The sequence below is a fragment of the Hippopotamus amphibius genome, chromosome 9, assembly GCF_030028045.1.
Source record: "Hippopotamus amphibius kiboko isolate mHipAmp2 chromosome 9, mHipAmp2.hap2, whole genome shotgun sequence".
NCBI lineage: Eukaryota > Metazoa > Chordata > Mammalia > Artiodactyla > Hippopotamidae > Hippopotamus > Hippopotamus amphibius.
In genome coordinates, this window is record NC_080194.1 from 72,024,424 (window position 1) to 72,040,180 (window position 15,757).

At 40.8% G+C, this 15,757-nt stretch overlaps 1 protein-coding gene across 2 annotated transcripts in view; it reads left to right on the forward strand.

The window, feature by feature from the left end:
• The first annotated feature begins 5,437 nt into the window (after nucleotides 1–5,437).
• INTS4 (integrator complex subunit 4) overlaps nucleotides 5,438–15,757 on the forward strand; it is a 123,731-nt gene continuing 113,411 nt past the window's right edge. For both annotated transcript variants that reach the window (XM_057747867.1, XM_057747868.1), the window contains exons 1-2: nucleotides 5,438–5,675; nucleotides 9,407–9,601. In XM_057747867.1, the coding sequence (XP_057603850.1) occupies nucleotides 5,622–5,675; nucleotides 9,407–9,601 (249 nt within the window). In that variant the 5' untranslated portion in view covers nucleotides 5,438–5,621. The remainder of the gene's footprint in view (nucleotides 5,676–9,406; nucleotides 9,602–15,757) is intronic.

Sequence of the window (15,757 nt, forward strand, 5' to 3'; positions counted from 1 at the left end):
AGGGGGCAAGGAGAACCAATACAAACATGAAATTCATGCTGCCTGCTATGCTGTGAATAACAAGCTGCCTAAATCCATTTGGGCTTGTTGTCTCCTCACCAGCTGACTATGGAAGTTAGCAGCTTAGGGACTGTCTAATCACATGACAACCTCCTGATTCCCAAACTGAATACCTTAAAACTATAACCATTAATTATTCCTCATAGCCTATAGATTGGGCAGTTCTTCTGGTCTTATTTGGTCTCACTCATGCATCTGTAGTCAGATGGAGGATCAGCTGGGGTGGGGCTTGTCTGAAATAGCCTCAGTGGGGTCAGCTTGCCTTTGCTCCATGTAGTCATTCACTCTCTGGCAGATTAGGTTGGACTTATTCTCATGGCAATGGTAGGGTTCCAAAATCAAGCAAAAGACCTGAAGAATTGGTATGTGGGTAGACCTTAAGGCCTAGGTTCAAAACTAGCACACTGTTACTTCTGCTGTATTCTACTGGTCAGGCACAAGTCCAGTCCAATTCGAAGAGTGGGGGTATAGATTCCATCTCTTAATGGAAGCAGCTTCAAAGCTACACTTCAAGGGATTTACATACAGAGAGTGGAAGAATTGGGGCCATTTTTTTTTTTTTTAACAAATTCTACCATATGCTGGATCCTTTCCATCAGGGAGGGAGTGGTGATTTAGCCACATAGGAATAGATACATATCCCAGATTCAGACTTGACTTTTCTTTTGCTAGAGACTGAATGTTTGTGCCTCCCCTCCCCCATTTCCAAATTCATATGTTGAAATCCTAACTGTCAATGTGATGGTAGTAGGAGACTGGGCCTTTGGGAGGTGATTAGGTCCTGAGGATGGAGCCCTCATGAATGGGGTTAGTGCCCTTATAAAACAGACCCCAGAAAGCCCCTTTGCCTCTTCAACCACGTGAGGACATGGAGAGAAGACAGCTTTCTATGAACCAGGAAATGAGCTCTCACCAGACACTGAATCTGCCAGCACCTTGGTCTTGGACTTCCCAGCCTCCAGAACTGTGAGAAATAAATTTCTGTTGTTTATAAGCCACTCAACCTATGGTATTCTGTTATAGTATCCTAATGTCTCTACATATCCTATTGGTTCTGTTTTCCTGGAGAATCCTAATAACACCTAACTGCAATGTTTCTGCCAGGCCTACCACTCATGGATACCTTTTTCATTTTCATGGTATTTCACACAGTGCTTCTGACTAAGGAACTTACTTTATGATGAAAAACGTTTAACAAAGGAACTTCTCACTCTTGCCAGGTCCACACTTAGATGTAGCTATGATAAAAAAGAGTATGATGAGCTTTTGCAGACTCAGTTATGGTGGGAGCTGAGAGACAACATATTATGAGTTGTGGTGCTGTCTTACAGGCTTGTGGTACATGCCTCATATCAACAGCTAAAATATGTACTGTTTTTTCCACAAGTTAGAATACATGATTCTGGGAACTGAGAGGTAGGAGTGGTTCCTGTCACTTTTACACATAATAACTCAATTAGGAATTCTTGTGTTCAGTGGGTTTGGAGTACTTAGTCCCCAAAGGAGGAATAATTCCACTAAAGAACACAGTCACTGTTCCATTACACTGGAACGTGTAATGAAACTGCCTCTGGTCATTTTGGGCTCTTTCTGCTGAGCCAACAGGCAGAGAAGGAGTTAATATACCAGTCTGAGTGACTGACCTCAATTTCCAAGGGGCAATTGGGTAGATGTTATACAATAGGGACAGGGAACACTTTATTTGAAGCCGAAAGGATTCACTGGAGCACCTCATTGTATTTCCATGGACAATAATGAAGGGCAAAGGAAAATGTCATCAATTCAATAAAGACAGTTTTTCATTTCAAAATTAAAGAAAGCAGAATATTCTTGTTTCTATATCAACCTGGCCTTAGCTCCTCAACTTTATTTCTAACACTGTTCTGTTTCCTGTATGCATTTTACTCTCAATATGAACTGAATTTCCTTCATTTTTCTGAGTGCACCAAACTTCTTCCTGCAGCCTTGTATCTAATAATAACAGTGATATACTTGTATCATTGATGCTTAAATGTGCATTTACCATCTCTGAAATAGGACATATCTTTTTTTAAAATTAATTAATTAACTATTGGCTGCTTTGGGTCTTCATTGCTGCGCGGGCTTTCTCTAGTTGTGGCGAGTGGGGGCTATCTTTGCTGTGGTGCTCAGGCTTCTTATTGCAGTGGCTTCTCTTGTTGCAGAGCATGGGCTCCAGGTGCAGCAGCTTCAGTAGTTGCAGCTTGCGGGCTCTAGAGCACAGGCTCAGTGGTTGTGGAGTACGGGCTTAGTTGCTGCATGGCATGTGGGATCTTCCTGGACCAGGGATCGAACCCTGCATTGGCAGGCGGGTTCTTAACCACTGTGCCACCAGGGAAGTCCCAGGACACATCTCAAGATTGTTGTTGGCCAATTGTTCTTGTGTAGACTGGGTCATAGCAATTCACATTGTCATCACTTCAACTGACTTCTGGGAATGTGTTGTCTTTAATTATCATTTAAGGTATCTTAAAAAGATTTTCCTATACTTTGCATTGAAACAGAAAGTTTTTAAGTGTACAGAAAGGTATGAGAAACACAGCAGTATGACATAGGATGCAAATCTTTGTCTAAAGAAGTTTAAATGAGCTATTTTCAGTAAGTATAACTAAATCTAAGCAATAAGAAACCATTGTTTTTAATTTCACCATTTTTCTTTATGTTTTACCTAAACTAATGGCTTGTTTTATAATTGCTGGCGGCTTATTTTTGATAAAATATGGTAACTAATAATAATAGCTGCTAACATTTATTAAAGGCACTGTTTGCTAAGTGCTTTGCATTTCACTGGACACATTTGTATATGTGGTAGTCTCCTTGGCCTGGGATGCCTTTCTTTCTTTCTGGACAGTTCATTATCTTAAAGCCAGATTAAAATTTGTTTCCTCTGTAAAACTTCCCTGAGGCATCCTGAAGTCAGGTCTGTTTGAACCTCATTGCTCTGTTATCCAGTACACTTTGCCCTCTAATGATCAGGTTGGCTATCTCCCTTCCCAGTTAGACTGTAGAACTTGAGGGTAAAGACCATCTTTTCCACACTTTGGGGTCTTCTGTATCTACCACAGTCTGCTTCTTTTCTAAGCATCCTACATTAACTTGTTTCAAAGAACGAAACAACCAACAACTAAAGTTTAGTGCAGGATATAAACCTTGACCTTGGATTTATTAACACTAACATGTGAACCATACTATACAGTGCAACATGTTTCTGCGTTATTTCATTCCACTGTCACTACATCTTTGTCAGGTTAGGTGTTAGTGCAATTGTAGTTGAGGCTACTTGTTCATTAAGTGCCAGCTGTAGTGAAACAGGAGGGAAGGGGGCAGGGCACAACCTTTAAAAGAATGACATAGCCAGGAGTTCCCTGTTGGCCTAGTGGTTAGGATTCTGGGCCTTCACTGCTGTGGCCTGGGTTCAATCCCTGATCAGGGAACTGAGATCCTGCAAGTCACATGGCACAGCCAAAAAGCAAACAAAAAGAATGACATACCCATTGAAGATATGACATATAACTGGTTAGAACCAACTAGGTCCAAGATGGTGGAAGATTCACCTTTCAGTAGACCTTAAGCCTCATTAAACACTTATTGTAATATATTAGCATAAGCCAAATGACACACCTACAAGCACCATGATAGTTCCGAGGCTGACCATAAAAGGCCAAAAAGTGAGTGGTGGTCCAATTCCTGGAAATCCCCGTTCCTTCCCCAAAATAGTTGGAGTAATCCTCCCACTCATTAGCCTATGAAATTAGCCCACAAGAACTACCCATATTTCAGGGCCTCTCATCTTCTGGGATGGCTCACACTCTGTGGAGTGTGTTTCTCGAAGGGCCAATCTCGCCTTTTGAGATAAACTGCATTCTGTCTATGGAATGTGTATCTCTCTAAATAATCCACTTCTTACCTATCACTTTGCCTCTCACTGAATCCTTCTGTGCTGAGACATAAAGAACCTAAGTCCTGACACCAGGTGAGCGATTTTAACTAAAAGACAGTGGGTTCGAATCCCAATCAGAGTTTTGGCTGAGTAAAAGTCCCAGCCCATGAGTTCACGTCCCAATGTGAGTTTCAGCTGGGTTCAAATTCCATTTGAGTTGTGTGGTCTGAAGCTTTGTTGCTTGAACCTTGGCCTCAGAATTCTTTCCTCTCTCCTCTAGCTATCAGAGGATGGCTTGATTCCTTAAAGGACAGGTAGCTTTTGAACAAATGGTGTGAGAAAGCAGGGAAAAGTACCCTAGGCCAGGGGAGGGGTGGTGTACAGCTTTGTAATCAGATGGGGGTGGGGGGGGGGCCAGAGAAAGAACCAGGCATGGCTTTCTTGACATAAGAGAAGCCATTTTTGGCCTAAGCCATTCTGTGATCAAAGCCTAACCACAATGCTTGTCCTTGAATAGGCCTTGGTAATTGCTATCTTAAGGGAAGTGAGGGAATGCAGGAAAAAAGGGAAAACAGTCAAGAAACAAGTTTCTGGGACTTCCTTGGCGGTCCAGTGGTTATGCCTCTGCGCTTCCACTGCAGGGGGTGCAGGTTGGATCCCTGGTTGGGGAACTAAGATCCCGAATACCATGTGGTGTGGCAAAAATGAAAGAAAGAAAGGGAGGGAGGGAGAGAGAGAGACAGACAGAAAGACAGAAAGAAACAAGTTTCTCCTCAAGGGATACACATAACAACCTGTACATGTCTTTGAGTTTTCTACAGGAACTAAGCCTCCCCACCCAGGTAGACGATGTAACAATGATGTTTGACCCTCTTGACTTCAATCAATTAAAGCTTGGGTTCTGTCTACCTTTGCCCCAATTCTACGCTGAATTTTCCTCTGCTCAAGCCCTTAATGAATATGTATGCTCCCTTAGCTTAAAGCTTCCCCAATTTTTCTGTTTGGAGAGACACTGCTTTGGGGAAGATTCCTTGTGTTCTTACTTACTGCAAGTAATATATCCTTCCTTACTCCGAACTTTGGCTTAGGTGTGTCTTTTGGGTTCACTAAGGAATCCACTTTTCCAGTAACAGCCTCACCAAGAGAAGAGTGCAGGGAACATATAAAAAGCAAATACTGTGAACAGCAACGGATGACGGGGACGCCAGTTTGACCTCTTTCCATTTTCTCTCCAGTCAAAATCCTTACACAGCTCCAGGTTTTGTCTCTAGCTCTGGAGAGCTCCACCTCTACCCTTTACCCTCTAGCACTTCCTTCCTGGGCTCCGGTCCCCCGGCAGTCTATCTGTCACTCAGACAAACAGCAAGCCTCCAAGCGCTCCCATTGGCTCCTATAACCTTTCCGACCCGCCTCCTCCCATCATAAGCCCCGCCCCCTGCGCTACGCTCTCGCTCTCGTTTACGTTCCTCAGGTGCAGGAGGCGGAGGCGGCTAAATCCGGTGGCACAGCGGCCAGGCAGTCGAGCAGCAGGAAGTGGCCTCTCTTTCCCGGAACCCCACTGCCTTGTGGGACCGTGGCTGGTTCCTCTGGCCTGGGCAGGTTTTCTGGGCTCCGCTCCACCTCCCTCCTCCGGTACGGAAGCTGAGAGGGTGCGCGGACAGTCATGGCGGCGCACCTCAAAAAGCGGGTGTACGAAGAATTCACTAAGGTGGTTCAGGTAAGCTCTGGGAAGGAAAGTTCCCGGGACCGGTCTAGTGTAGGGGAAGGTTATCTACGCCCTAGGCGCTTTGCCAGAACAGGAGCCACAAAGCTGGGTTGAGTGCCGACTGCTTTGGTAGGCAGCCGCTTTGAGACTACACTGTAGTGGGCGTGTCGTTTGCTGCTGCTGTTGTCAGTATTAATGTGTGCAGCCTGACACTAAAAAATTATTAGGAGAAACAAACAGCGCTTTACAATTTACGAAAATATCTTATTCGTTATCACATTTTATTCGTATCATATTAGCATTCTGTTTTACAGATGAGGACTTTGAGGCTTCTGGTAGGGTATGAGGACATCGAGCCAATTAGTGGCAAATTCCCTCCCAACTCCCGTTACACAAAAAGCGCCCAAGGACAGGTTGACTGCATGCAAAGCTTTAAGGGGTTGGATGAGGAGTCTATAGAAATCCTCAAGACCCAGTTAGAGCAAGCGAGGGTCGTAGGCTTCATGGGGGTAGAACTTTCCGTTGGTGGAACATTTCACCTAGGAAGGAGGGCAGTACCTTCCTCCTTCGGTGTTAAGACTGGTGGGCCAGACCCGTGTCAGCAGTCAGTGATTCTCCGTGTATTTCCTCATAGATGTCGCTGAAGTAGAGGTTGATCCCAGGTCATACCTTGTGTCGTGCTTCTCAGACTGTGTATCCAAATCACCTGGGGTCTTGTTAAAATATAGATTCTACTCAGTAAGCAAATCGGGCGGGGGAGGTGGGGCAATAATGTGCATTTCAGAGAAGCCGTCAGTTGTTACCAGTCAATAGCGTCCTTCCATCCGTAGACTTGTGGAGTAGCAAGATTTAGACCATCCAGCAGGACGCTGAATCTTAAACATTTCATTTATTCCTTCAACAAAAGTTTATTGAGTAAAAGAGTGCTTATAATGTATTAGGTGTGGTGAAAGGTCCAGTACACATTAGGGTCCCTGTCCTTTAGGAACTCACAGGTGAGTGGGAGATACGGAACAGCATATCTGTGATTACAGTACAAAGAGATAATTGCATTGAGAAATCAAGTCTTCCTTCCTCTTTTACAGCTGCTTCTTTTTGTAAAAACTCCCTAGCCAAACTTCCTAGCCCTTCGTGATTTGACAGTATTCCTTCTACGTGTATCACTGCCTTTTTTGTTTTATGGACACTTTCTGGCATATTCCTATTGTGTATGGGGAAGTTAGTCTGCTTCTTATTCTTGTTTTTTCTGAAAATAACTTTGATATTTGCCTTGACTCTCTTTCGTTGCTCCTTTTTATGTGCATTTAGTTTTCCTGAACTTTTAAAATGAGTCAAGATTCAGGAAAGCTTTTTGACTTCACAGAGCTCCCTTTTCTGTGGCTTGCTTTTTGGAGTTGCCTGGTTCTATTTCCCTTACCCACCTTTTAAAAAAATTATGGCGAAATATACATAACACAGAATTTATCATTTTAACCATTTTTTAAGTGTAGGGTTCAGTGGCATTAAGTGCATTTACTTTGTTGTGGAGTGTCACTTCCTTTCTTTCTGTTGTTCCCCCTTACCAAGGCTCCTCACCCCTCCTCCAGCATGCCATGTGTTTGCACCTCTCCAAACTTTTGTATTTTCTATCATCTCTTTTACGTAGAACGGATGTCATTCTTCCCTCTCTTTTCATTCTCCACCCAGCGGACCTACATTTTTGCTTTAGTCTCTCCTCCCCTGCTTCTATAGCACTCATCTATTTGTACTTATCACTCAATGCTACTGTAATTACTAGTGTACATGTATCTCCCCACTAGTTAGTCCTTGAGGGCAGAGATAATGCCTGGTTCATCTGTGTTCCCTGGATAGACCACAGGGCCTGGCTCACTAAAATGTTATTGATGGTTGAATGATAGCAGATATTGGTTTGTCCTTCTCCTTACATACTCGCTAGGGGGAAAAAAATCTTTCCAATCTTTTGACCTAACCGCAGCCCAGATAACACTGAAGACTGAATTTGTGTGGAATAGGATGGAAATGGGTAAGGATTTTAAGAGAAGAGGTCAGTTCTTCACTTCATTGCTCATGAATGGTTACCATGGAGTGATGAAATGGGATCTTAGTACTTCTGTTATTTTTCCTCTGCTTTGAAGATGAGGAAGGGAGAGCTGATATGTATCTAGTGCTTATAATGTGTTTGTACAATAAAGACATTATACTTTAGATTCCTCAAATATCCCTATGATATAGGTACTGTATTCCTTTTTATAGAAGATGGAGAAGGCCTCCTCTAGCTAGTAAATGGTAATTGAACTTAAATTCCTCTGACTTCAAAGCCCTTGGTCCTTTTATCATGCCATGCCATGTTCCTGTCTAGAATATTCCTGGCCTTTCTTTATAGAAGTGTAAATTTGTAAAGAGGTGATTGCTCAAGGTATCATTATGATGCATCAAGGGTTAAGGAAAATTATTGATTACAACTTTTATTTTGTGATCCTCTATATCTACACAGCAGGGCCTTATTAAGCCTTGGAGTGACAGGTTCCCTTTTACATGAACTCTTTGGCACTCATCATATGTAACAAATGCATCTAGAATAGTTCTAGTTATGCACCATCTTTGGGAGAATTGAGAAAATAGTCACTCAGCTGATTTTGTGTGTTCTTTGGTTCAGATGAGGATCCCTGATTGAGAAAGACTGGTGGTAGGTCATCATTTCTATTTTACAGGTGATAAAACTGAGAATCATGACATACTTAGAGCAGCAGAGTTGGAACTCAGAGACAACTGCTGATTCCAAATCAATCATTCAGTACATATTTATTAAGTAGCTGCATTTCACTAGGCGTATGGCAATGTATTTTTTTTCTTATACTGACCATCCTTCTAATAAAGGTAGAATGCTTTGGGTGAAGATAGTCATCTGTTGTGAGAGGATTTTTCCTCAGTGTAGGCTGCAGACAGTTCCCATCAGTTCTAGTTTTCTCAGGAGGGAAGGTGAGCCTAATAAGTGCCTCAGCACAGTCTGAATATGTTTGTCGAATTGAGATTTCTTTTCTAATAAAGAGTGGAGCAGGGACTTCCCTGGTGGCACAGTGGTTAAGAATCTGCCTGCCAGTGCAGGGGACATGGGAAGATCCCACATGCCTCAGAGCAACTAAGCCTGTGCTCTGGGGTCCGCGAGCTGTAACTACTGAGCCCATGCATTGCAACTACTGAAGCCTTTGAGCTCTAGGGCTGGTGCTCTGCAACAAGAGAAGGCACTGCACTGAGAAGCCCATGCACTGCAACAAAGAGTAGCCCCCGCTCGCTGCAACTAGAGAGATAGCCTGCGCACAGCAATGAAGACCCAATGCAGCCAAAAAAAGTAATAATAATAATAAAAATTAAAAAAAAAAAAGAGTGGAGCAGATCCTTTGTGTGTCCTCTTAACCCTAAAGCTGCAACAATCCTAAGAGATAGGCAGAACAAAATAGTAATGGGCCTACTTTACAGAGAAAGAAACTGAGATTTGAAGAAATTAAATGACTTGCCCAAAGCCGTAGGAGCTGATGAAAAGCAAAGCTGGAACTCATAGCTTTGTCTCTAGCTGGCTCCTTCCCTGGTTCATAACACTGCTTTTTGTTTAGGCTGGGTCTGTTACCTAAATACATTTTTTTGGTATAGGAAAAATTATTTGCATCAAATGAGGCAAAGTTAAATTTGTAGACTTCGTGTTTTCACCCAGGTTTTCATGGTTTATCTTCCCTACCCTCTTGCAGCAACAACAGGAGGAAATTGCTACTAAGAAACTTCGACTGACAAAACCAAGTAAATCTGCAGCGCTTCACATAGATCTGTGTAAGGCTACCTCCCCAGCAGATGCTTTGCAGTACCTACTTCAGTTTGCTAGGAAGCCTGTCGAGGCAGAAAGTGTGGAGGGAGTAGTCAGGATTCTCTTGGAACATTATTACAAGGTAAGAAGGTCTTGAGGACCTGATGGCAGTATGTATGGGAGTATGTATAAGAGTTGTATCATGTCCACAGAATGGGTTAATACTGCAAAATAAATAATAAGGTGTTCATTCAGCAGTCTTCCATGTGCTAGGCAGTGTGGATACAGAGATAAAAAAGATCCAAGAAGATCCTATCATCAGGAGCTTACAGTATCTAGATGGAAGCAGATGTGAATGATAAAGTGCATCATATTGCTGAGAGTACTGAGAATGCATTGGAGCACAAAGGAGGAGTTAACTTCAACCACGACCCTTCTGTAACCAGATTTGTCCCTGGCATATAGTCCTCTCATCCTGCTGCTGCTGCTTTAATTCAAGACCCTGATAGCTAACTGCAGTAGCCCTCTTTTTTTGTTTGTTTTTTTAACTTTTTTTTTTTTAACTAAGTGGCATTTTATTTCTCTATTTTCATGGCTTAGGCAAAAACATCAATTCATGCATGATTAAATACAGGAAATAGTTTAAACAGAAAATGAAATTTGCAAAATGCGTTTATTTTTCAGTTTTTATTTGTGAGATCTGAAGTAAAAGAAGAAATGGTTTTCAAATATTTGAATCACAAATGACTTAGAATTTTAAACTTTAGTATGGAAATTATTAAGCTTATAGAAAAGTAGAGACTATAATGAACTGCCAATACCCATCTTTGGGATTACACAGTTATTAATATTTTGTCAAATTTGCTCTATTTGTTTTCCTGAAGTTTTTTTAAAGTATCATAATATTTTTCCCTAAGTAGTTCAGTAAATACCTCTTAAAAAGTGACATTAAAAAAAGATACAATCATCTAACCACCTCAGATAAAATTAAATTATTCCTTAATGTCATCTAATAAATAGTCCATATTTATTTCTCTAGTTGTTCCCAGAATATCTTGTTATAGTTGATTTGTTCAAATCCAAAGGCACACTGTCTGCACACATGGCATTCACTTTTTTAAAAATCTAGAGAATAATTCTTATTATTTTGGTGACATAGACCTGTTAAAGAAATTTGGTCATTTGTTTTGTAAAATGTCTTGTTTTCTGAATTTGTTTACTTCCTTGGTTAACTTGCTCCTCTATCTCCTGTATTTACTGTGAAATGGAAGTTAGAGTTATAGACTTTGTTAAATCCCAAGTGAGCATGTTTTTAAGAATTTTAAGAATACTTTATAGATGATGGTTTGTACTTCATGTTTGCATCAGTCAGGATGCACGTCTTGAAGTCCCACCTTGCTTCTTATCTTTTTCCCTTTAGTCTCTCTTCTTTCTGTAAACTATTTAAATCTTTATGTATGACATAGTTAAGTGTTTTTAAAATTAATTTATTGACTGCGTTGGGTCTTTGTTGCTGCGCACGGGCTTTCTCTAGTTGTAGCGGGCAGGGGCTACTCTTCATTGTGGTGTGTGGGCTTCTCAGTGTGGTGGCTTCTCTTTTTGTGGAGCACGGGTTCTATGCTCCGCAGGCTTCAATAGTTGTAGCTTGAGGGCTCAGTAGTTGCAGCTCGCAGGCTGTAGAGCACAGGCTCAATAATTGTGGCGCACAGGCTTAGTTGCTCCGTGGCATGTGGGATCTTCCTGGACCAGGGATCAAACCCATGTCTGCTGCGTTGGCAGGCGGAGTCTTAACCACTGCACCACCAGGGTGGTCCCTGTGTATAACATAAAAGGGTCTTTTCTTTATATATATAATGTTCTAGCTTAATCAGAATGCTTGCAGTTTTCCAAAGACCTTGTGTGTTTTCAGAAATCAGTGTCTTTTCTCATGTTGTTGCCTCAGCCTAGCACTTCTCTCCCTGCCACTGCCTTGTGATCTGGTCTGCCATTTTCTCTGTCAAGTGTGTTTCTTCCAAACAGAAGTCTTTTCACTTATGTTTCCTTCTGCCTGGAACACTTCCCTCTAGATGTTCATGTCTATTTCCCACACTTCATTAAAGTCTCTGCTCAAATGTTAGTTTTTCATTAAGGTCTTCCTTTATCCTTCTATTTGAAATTCAAACTGTGTATCCCACTCTAGCACTTTCTAGCCCCTTCCTTGATTTTGTTTTCTCCGTAGCACTTACCATCTTCTGATATTGTATATAATTTTCTCATTTATTTTGTTCCTCTTCATTTCCCTCTAGTAGGATGTAAGCTCCTCTTGAGAAATATGGGATTTTTTTTCCTTCCAGTTTTATTGAGATATAATGGACATAAAGCACTGTATAAGTTTAAGGTTACAACATAATGATTCGACTTACATACATCATGAAATGATTACCACAATAAATTTAGCGAACATCCATCATCTCATATAGATACAAAATTAAAGAAATAGAAAAAAATTTTTTTCCTTGTGTTGAGAACACTTAGGATTTACTCTAACAACTTTAATATATGGCATACAGCAGTGTTAATTATATTTATCATGTTGTATGTTTACAGCCCTAGTACTTACTTATAACTGGAAGTTTGTACACTTTGCCTTCATCCAGTTCCTCTCTCCCCACCTCTGCCTCTGGTAACCACAAATCTGTTGTCCTTTTCTATGGGTTTGTTTGTTTTTAAAGTATAACTGACCTACAACACTATGTTAGTTTCTGGTACACAACATAGTGATTCAGTATTTCTATACATTTCAAAATGATCACCACAATAAGTCAAGTTATGATCTGTCACCATACAAAGATATTTAGTAATTATTGGCTGTATTCCTCACACTGTACATTTCACAGCCATGGCTCATTTATTTTGCAACTGGAAGTTTGTATCTCTTAATCTTCCTCACCTGTTTCTCTCCTCCTCCCCCAACCCCTTCCCCTCTGGCAAACACCTATGTATCTCTGTATCTGTGACTCTGTTTCTGTTTTGTTATGTTTGTTCATTTGTTTTGTTTTTTAGATTCCACATATAAGTGAAATCATACAGTGTTTGTCTTTCTCTGACTTATTTCACTTAGCATAATACCCTCTAGATCCATTCATGTTGTCACAAATGGCAAGATTTCATTTTTTTCTTTATGGCTGAGTAATGTTCCATTGTGTATATAAATCATGTCTTCATTATCCATTCATCTGTTGATGGGCACTTAGGTTGCTTCCATATCTTGGTTATTGTGATAATGCTGCAGCAAACATAGGGGTGTGTATATCTTTTTTTTTTTTTTTTTTTATTGGCTGTGTTGGGTCTTTTTTTTTGCTGTGCGTCGGCTTTCTTTAGTTGTGGTGAGTGGGGGCTTCTCTTGTTGTGGAGCACAGGCTCTAGGCGCGTGGGCTTCAGTAGTTGCAGCACATGGGCTCAATAGTTGTGTCTCACAGGCTCTAAAGCACAGGCTCAATAGTTGTGGCGCATGGGCCTAGTTGCTCTGCGGCATGTGGGATCCTCCTGGAGCAGGGATCGAACCCATGTCCCCTGCATTGGCAGGCAGATTCTCAACCACTGCGCCACTTAGGAACCCCGGGGGGTGTGTACATCTTTTGGAATTACTACTTTCGTTTTCTTCTGATAAATACCCCGGGGGTGGAATTGCTGGATTGTATGGAATTTTTTTTCAACTTTTTGTTATGGAACATTTCATATATACATACAATTAGAATAGTTAAATTAATTCCCATGTACTCATTACACAGCTTCAACAATTATCATTTCATGTCCAAATTTGTTTTATTCCCACCCCCACTCCTACTGTCCGCTTCTCTTTCCTCCACTCTCACACACTCCACCAGATTCTTGTGAAAACAAATTCCTGGCATCATATCATTTTGTTCATAAATTTCGGTTTATATCTCTAAAGAATAAAGACTTTTTAAAAACATAATCACAATACTGTTATTATGTCTGAAGGAAAAATTGAACTGAGACATTCTGATGCCAAACCCCAAGCTCTTTAACCAGGCCATGCTGCTTGCATTAGTCTAGCAGATTCTAGCCCCAGAGGAAATGGGGAGGGATGACAAATGGCTCCAGTCCTAGATTGATGATCATAATGTTTTTTCATCCTTCTGTTTTATTCAGAAATGTGGTATCTTGTATTTTAGTAGATAACTACTTTGGTTTCTGCTTTTCTCCAGATTTTTCTGTGGTCAGGCAGCAGCAGCTGAACTTATTGGATTGGCCAAAAAGTTCATTCGGGTTTTTGAACGATGTTATGGAAAAACCCGAATGAACTTTTTGGCCAACCTAATATTTTGTATGAGGGGTTCTTCACTTACACTACTGTGTTAGTTGGTGTGGAGGATGATGAACTGTGAGACATGTTCTTTATCCTTTAAAGGCTAGTAGTATAGTTGGTAGACCAAATAAATATATGTGATATATAGATAGTAAGGGCTTGAGTAATTCATTTATTCATTTTTTTCATTCACTCAAAATGTTCTGAATACTAATTCTGTGCCAGGCCTTGTGCTTCATGTTATGATACAGAGATTAATATATGATCCCTGATCTGAGTCTAGTTGGGTAGATTAGACAATAAATGGATAATAATACGTTATAGGTGTTATGAAATCTGAGACAGATTATGATGTAACTTTATTTTTCTTTCTTTCGTTTTTTTCTTTCTTTTTTTTCCTCCATATCCCCTCCCTCCCGCGACTTCACCCCCCCACCTCCCCGTCCCTGCCCTCTAAGGCATATGATGTAACTTTAAAGAAGAGGGTTTTTACTTGGAAGCATGGGTCTAGAAGGCATTATAGAGTAGTGATGCTTGAGGTGAAACGTAAAAAACAAATTTTGGGCAGTTGGAAAACCAGAGGAAAGGCATTTTAGAAAGAAGGAGCAATTGTGAGCAAAGGCATTGAGATGTACAATAACCTGTCACATTAGAACAAATACAGGTAGTTTGACTGGTTTAGATTTTAGATTGAGAGCTCTTTAAGAGATAAGAGTAGAAATTTTGTGTAATGGAAGGTCCTTGTATTCTACCTTGTGGGGTTTTGTTTTAGACACGTCACTCTGGGGGCAGTATGGGAAGATGGAGGAATTGAATGAGGGCAGGATGGGAGTTAGGGTGACCAACGGGGAGACTGAAAAGTCTACAGCAAGATGAGGAAAGCCTGAACAAGAACAATTTTGATAGTGAGAAGACCATTTATTAGAGAGGCCTTCCCCCAGGCAATTTGAAGCTTAGGCATGAAGGGTACCAGGGGATAATTTCAGAAAGTATAAGAATTTGAGTAAAGTATCCAGATGAAGAAAGAATATTACTAGATTAGATACTCTCTTATTCTTTTTTGTTCCTTTCTTGCCTTCTTGCCTCCCTCTTACCTGCTAGACTTAGTACTTTTGCTTTCTCTGCTGCTCCCTTGTGTTTGGAGGTCTGTGACTCTATTCCAGAATATTGAAAAGCTATGTGGCTTTTCTATCCTCTCTCACTGCAAAATTAGAGTATTTGACTAATCCATTGTCTCTGAAAGACAATTACTTGATTTGATGATGTTATTTCAATGATTTGAAGTCCATAAAGAATTGGCTTTTATTTGTATTCAAAACTGAATTTGGTATCTCCCTTTATTCTTCAGTCTACTTTATAGCAGGAAATGTACCACCAACAATATAGACCCTTAAATCAGAAACCCAAGAAAGATCCTTTATACCACCCTCACCCTTTCCTCTCCCCATATTCCCTTCCTCACCAACTAATGTTGATTTTACTTTCTAAATATCTCTTGAGTCCATCTACCTCTCTGTTTCCACTATTACTTCAGTAATCTAAGCAACTATCATACTTTTAAGTTTCTGTGTTTTTTAAAAATTTTCTTGTCCGAGCTATGCAGCATGCGGGATCTTAGTTCCCTGACCAGGGATAAAACCCACAGCCCCTACAGTGGAAGCACAGAGACTTAAACTTTATTATGAGATATAAACATAAAGAATACGTAGAAAACCTCATATAGCCTATTGATCAACATGAATACAGTATGTGACTACCATCCAAGTCAAAAAATGGAATATAACCAGCTTCCCGTAGGCCCCCTCAAAACTCCTTCTAATTATTTCTGCCCCCTTACCCAAAGATAACCACCACTGTCCTGACTTTTTAGGTAAAAACACCCTTTAAAAATTTTTTTTTTACCGCTTAAACCTGTACCAAATACAACCCACATTCCCTTCCTTCCTCCCTCCTTCTCTGTATGTATCTTCTTATGTATGACTTTTG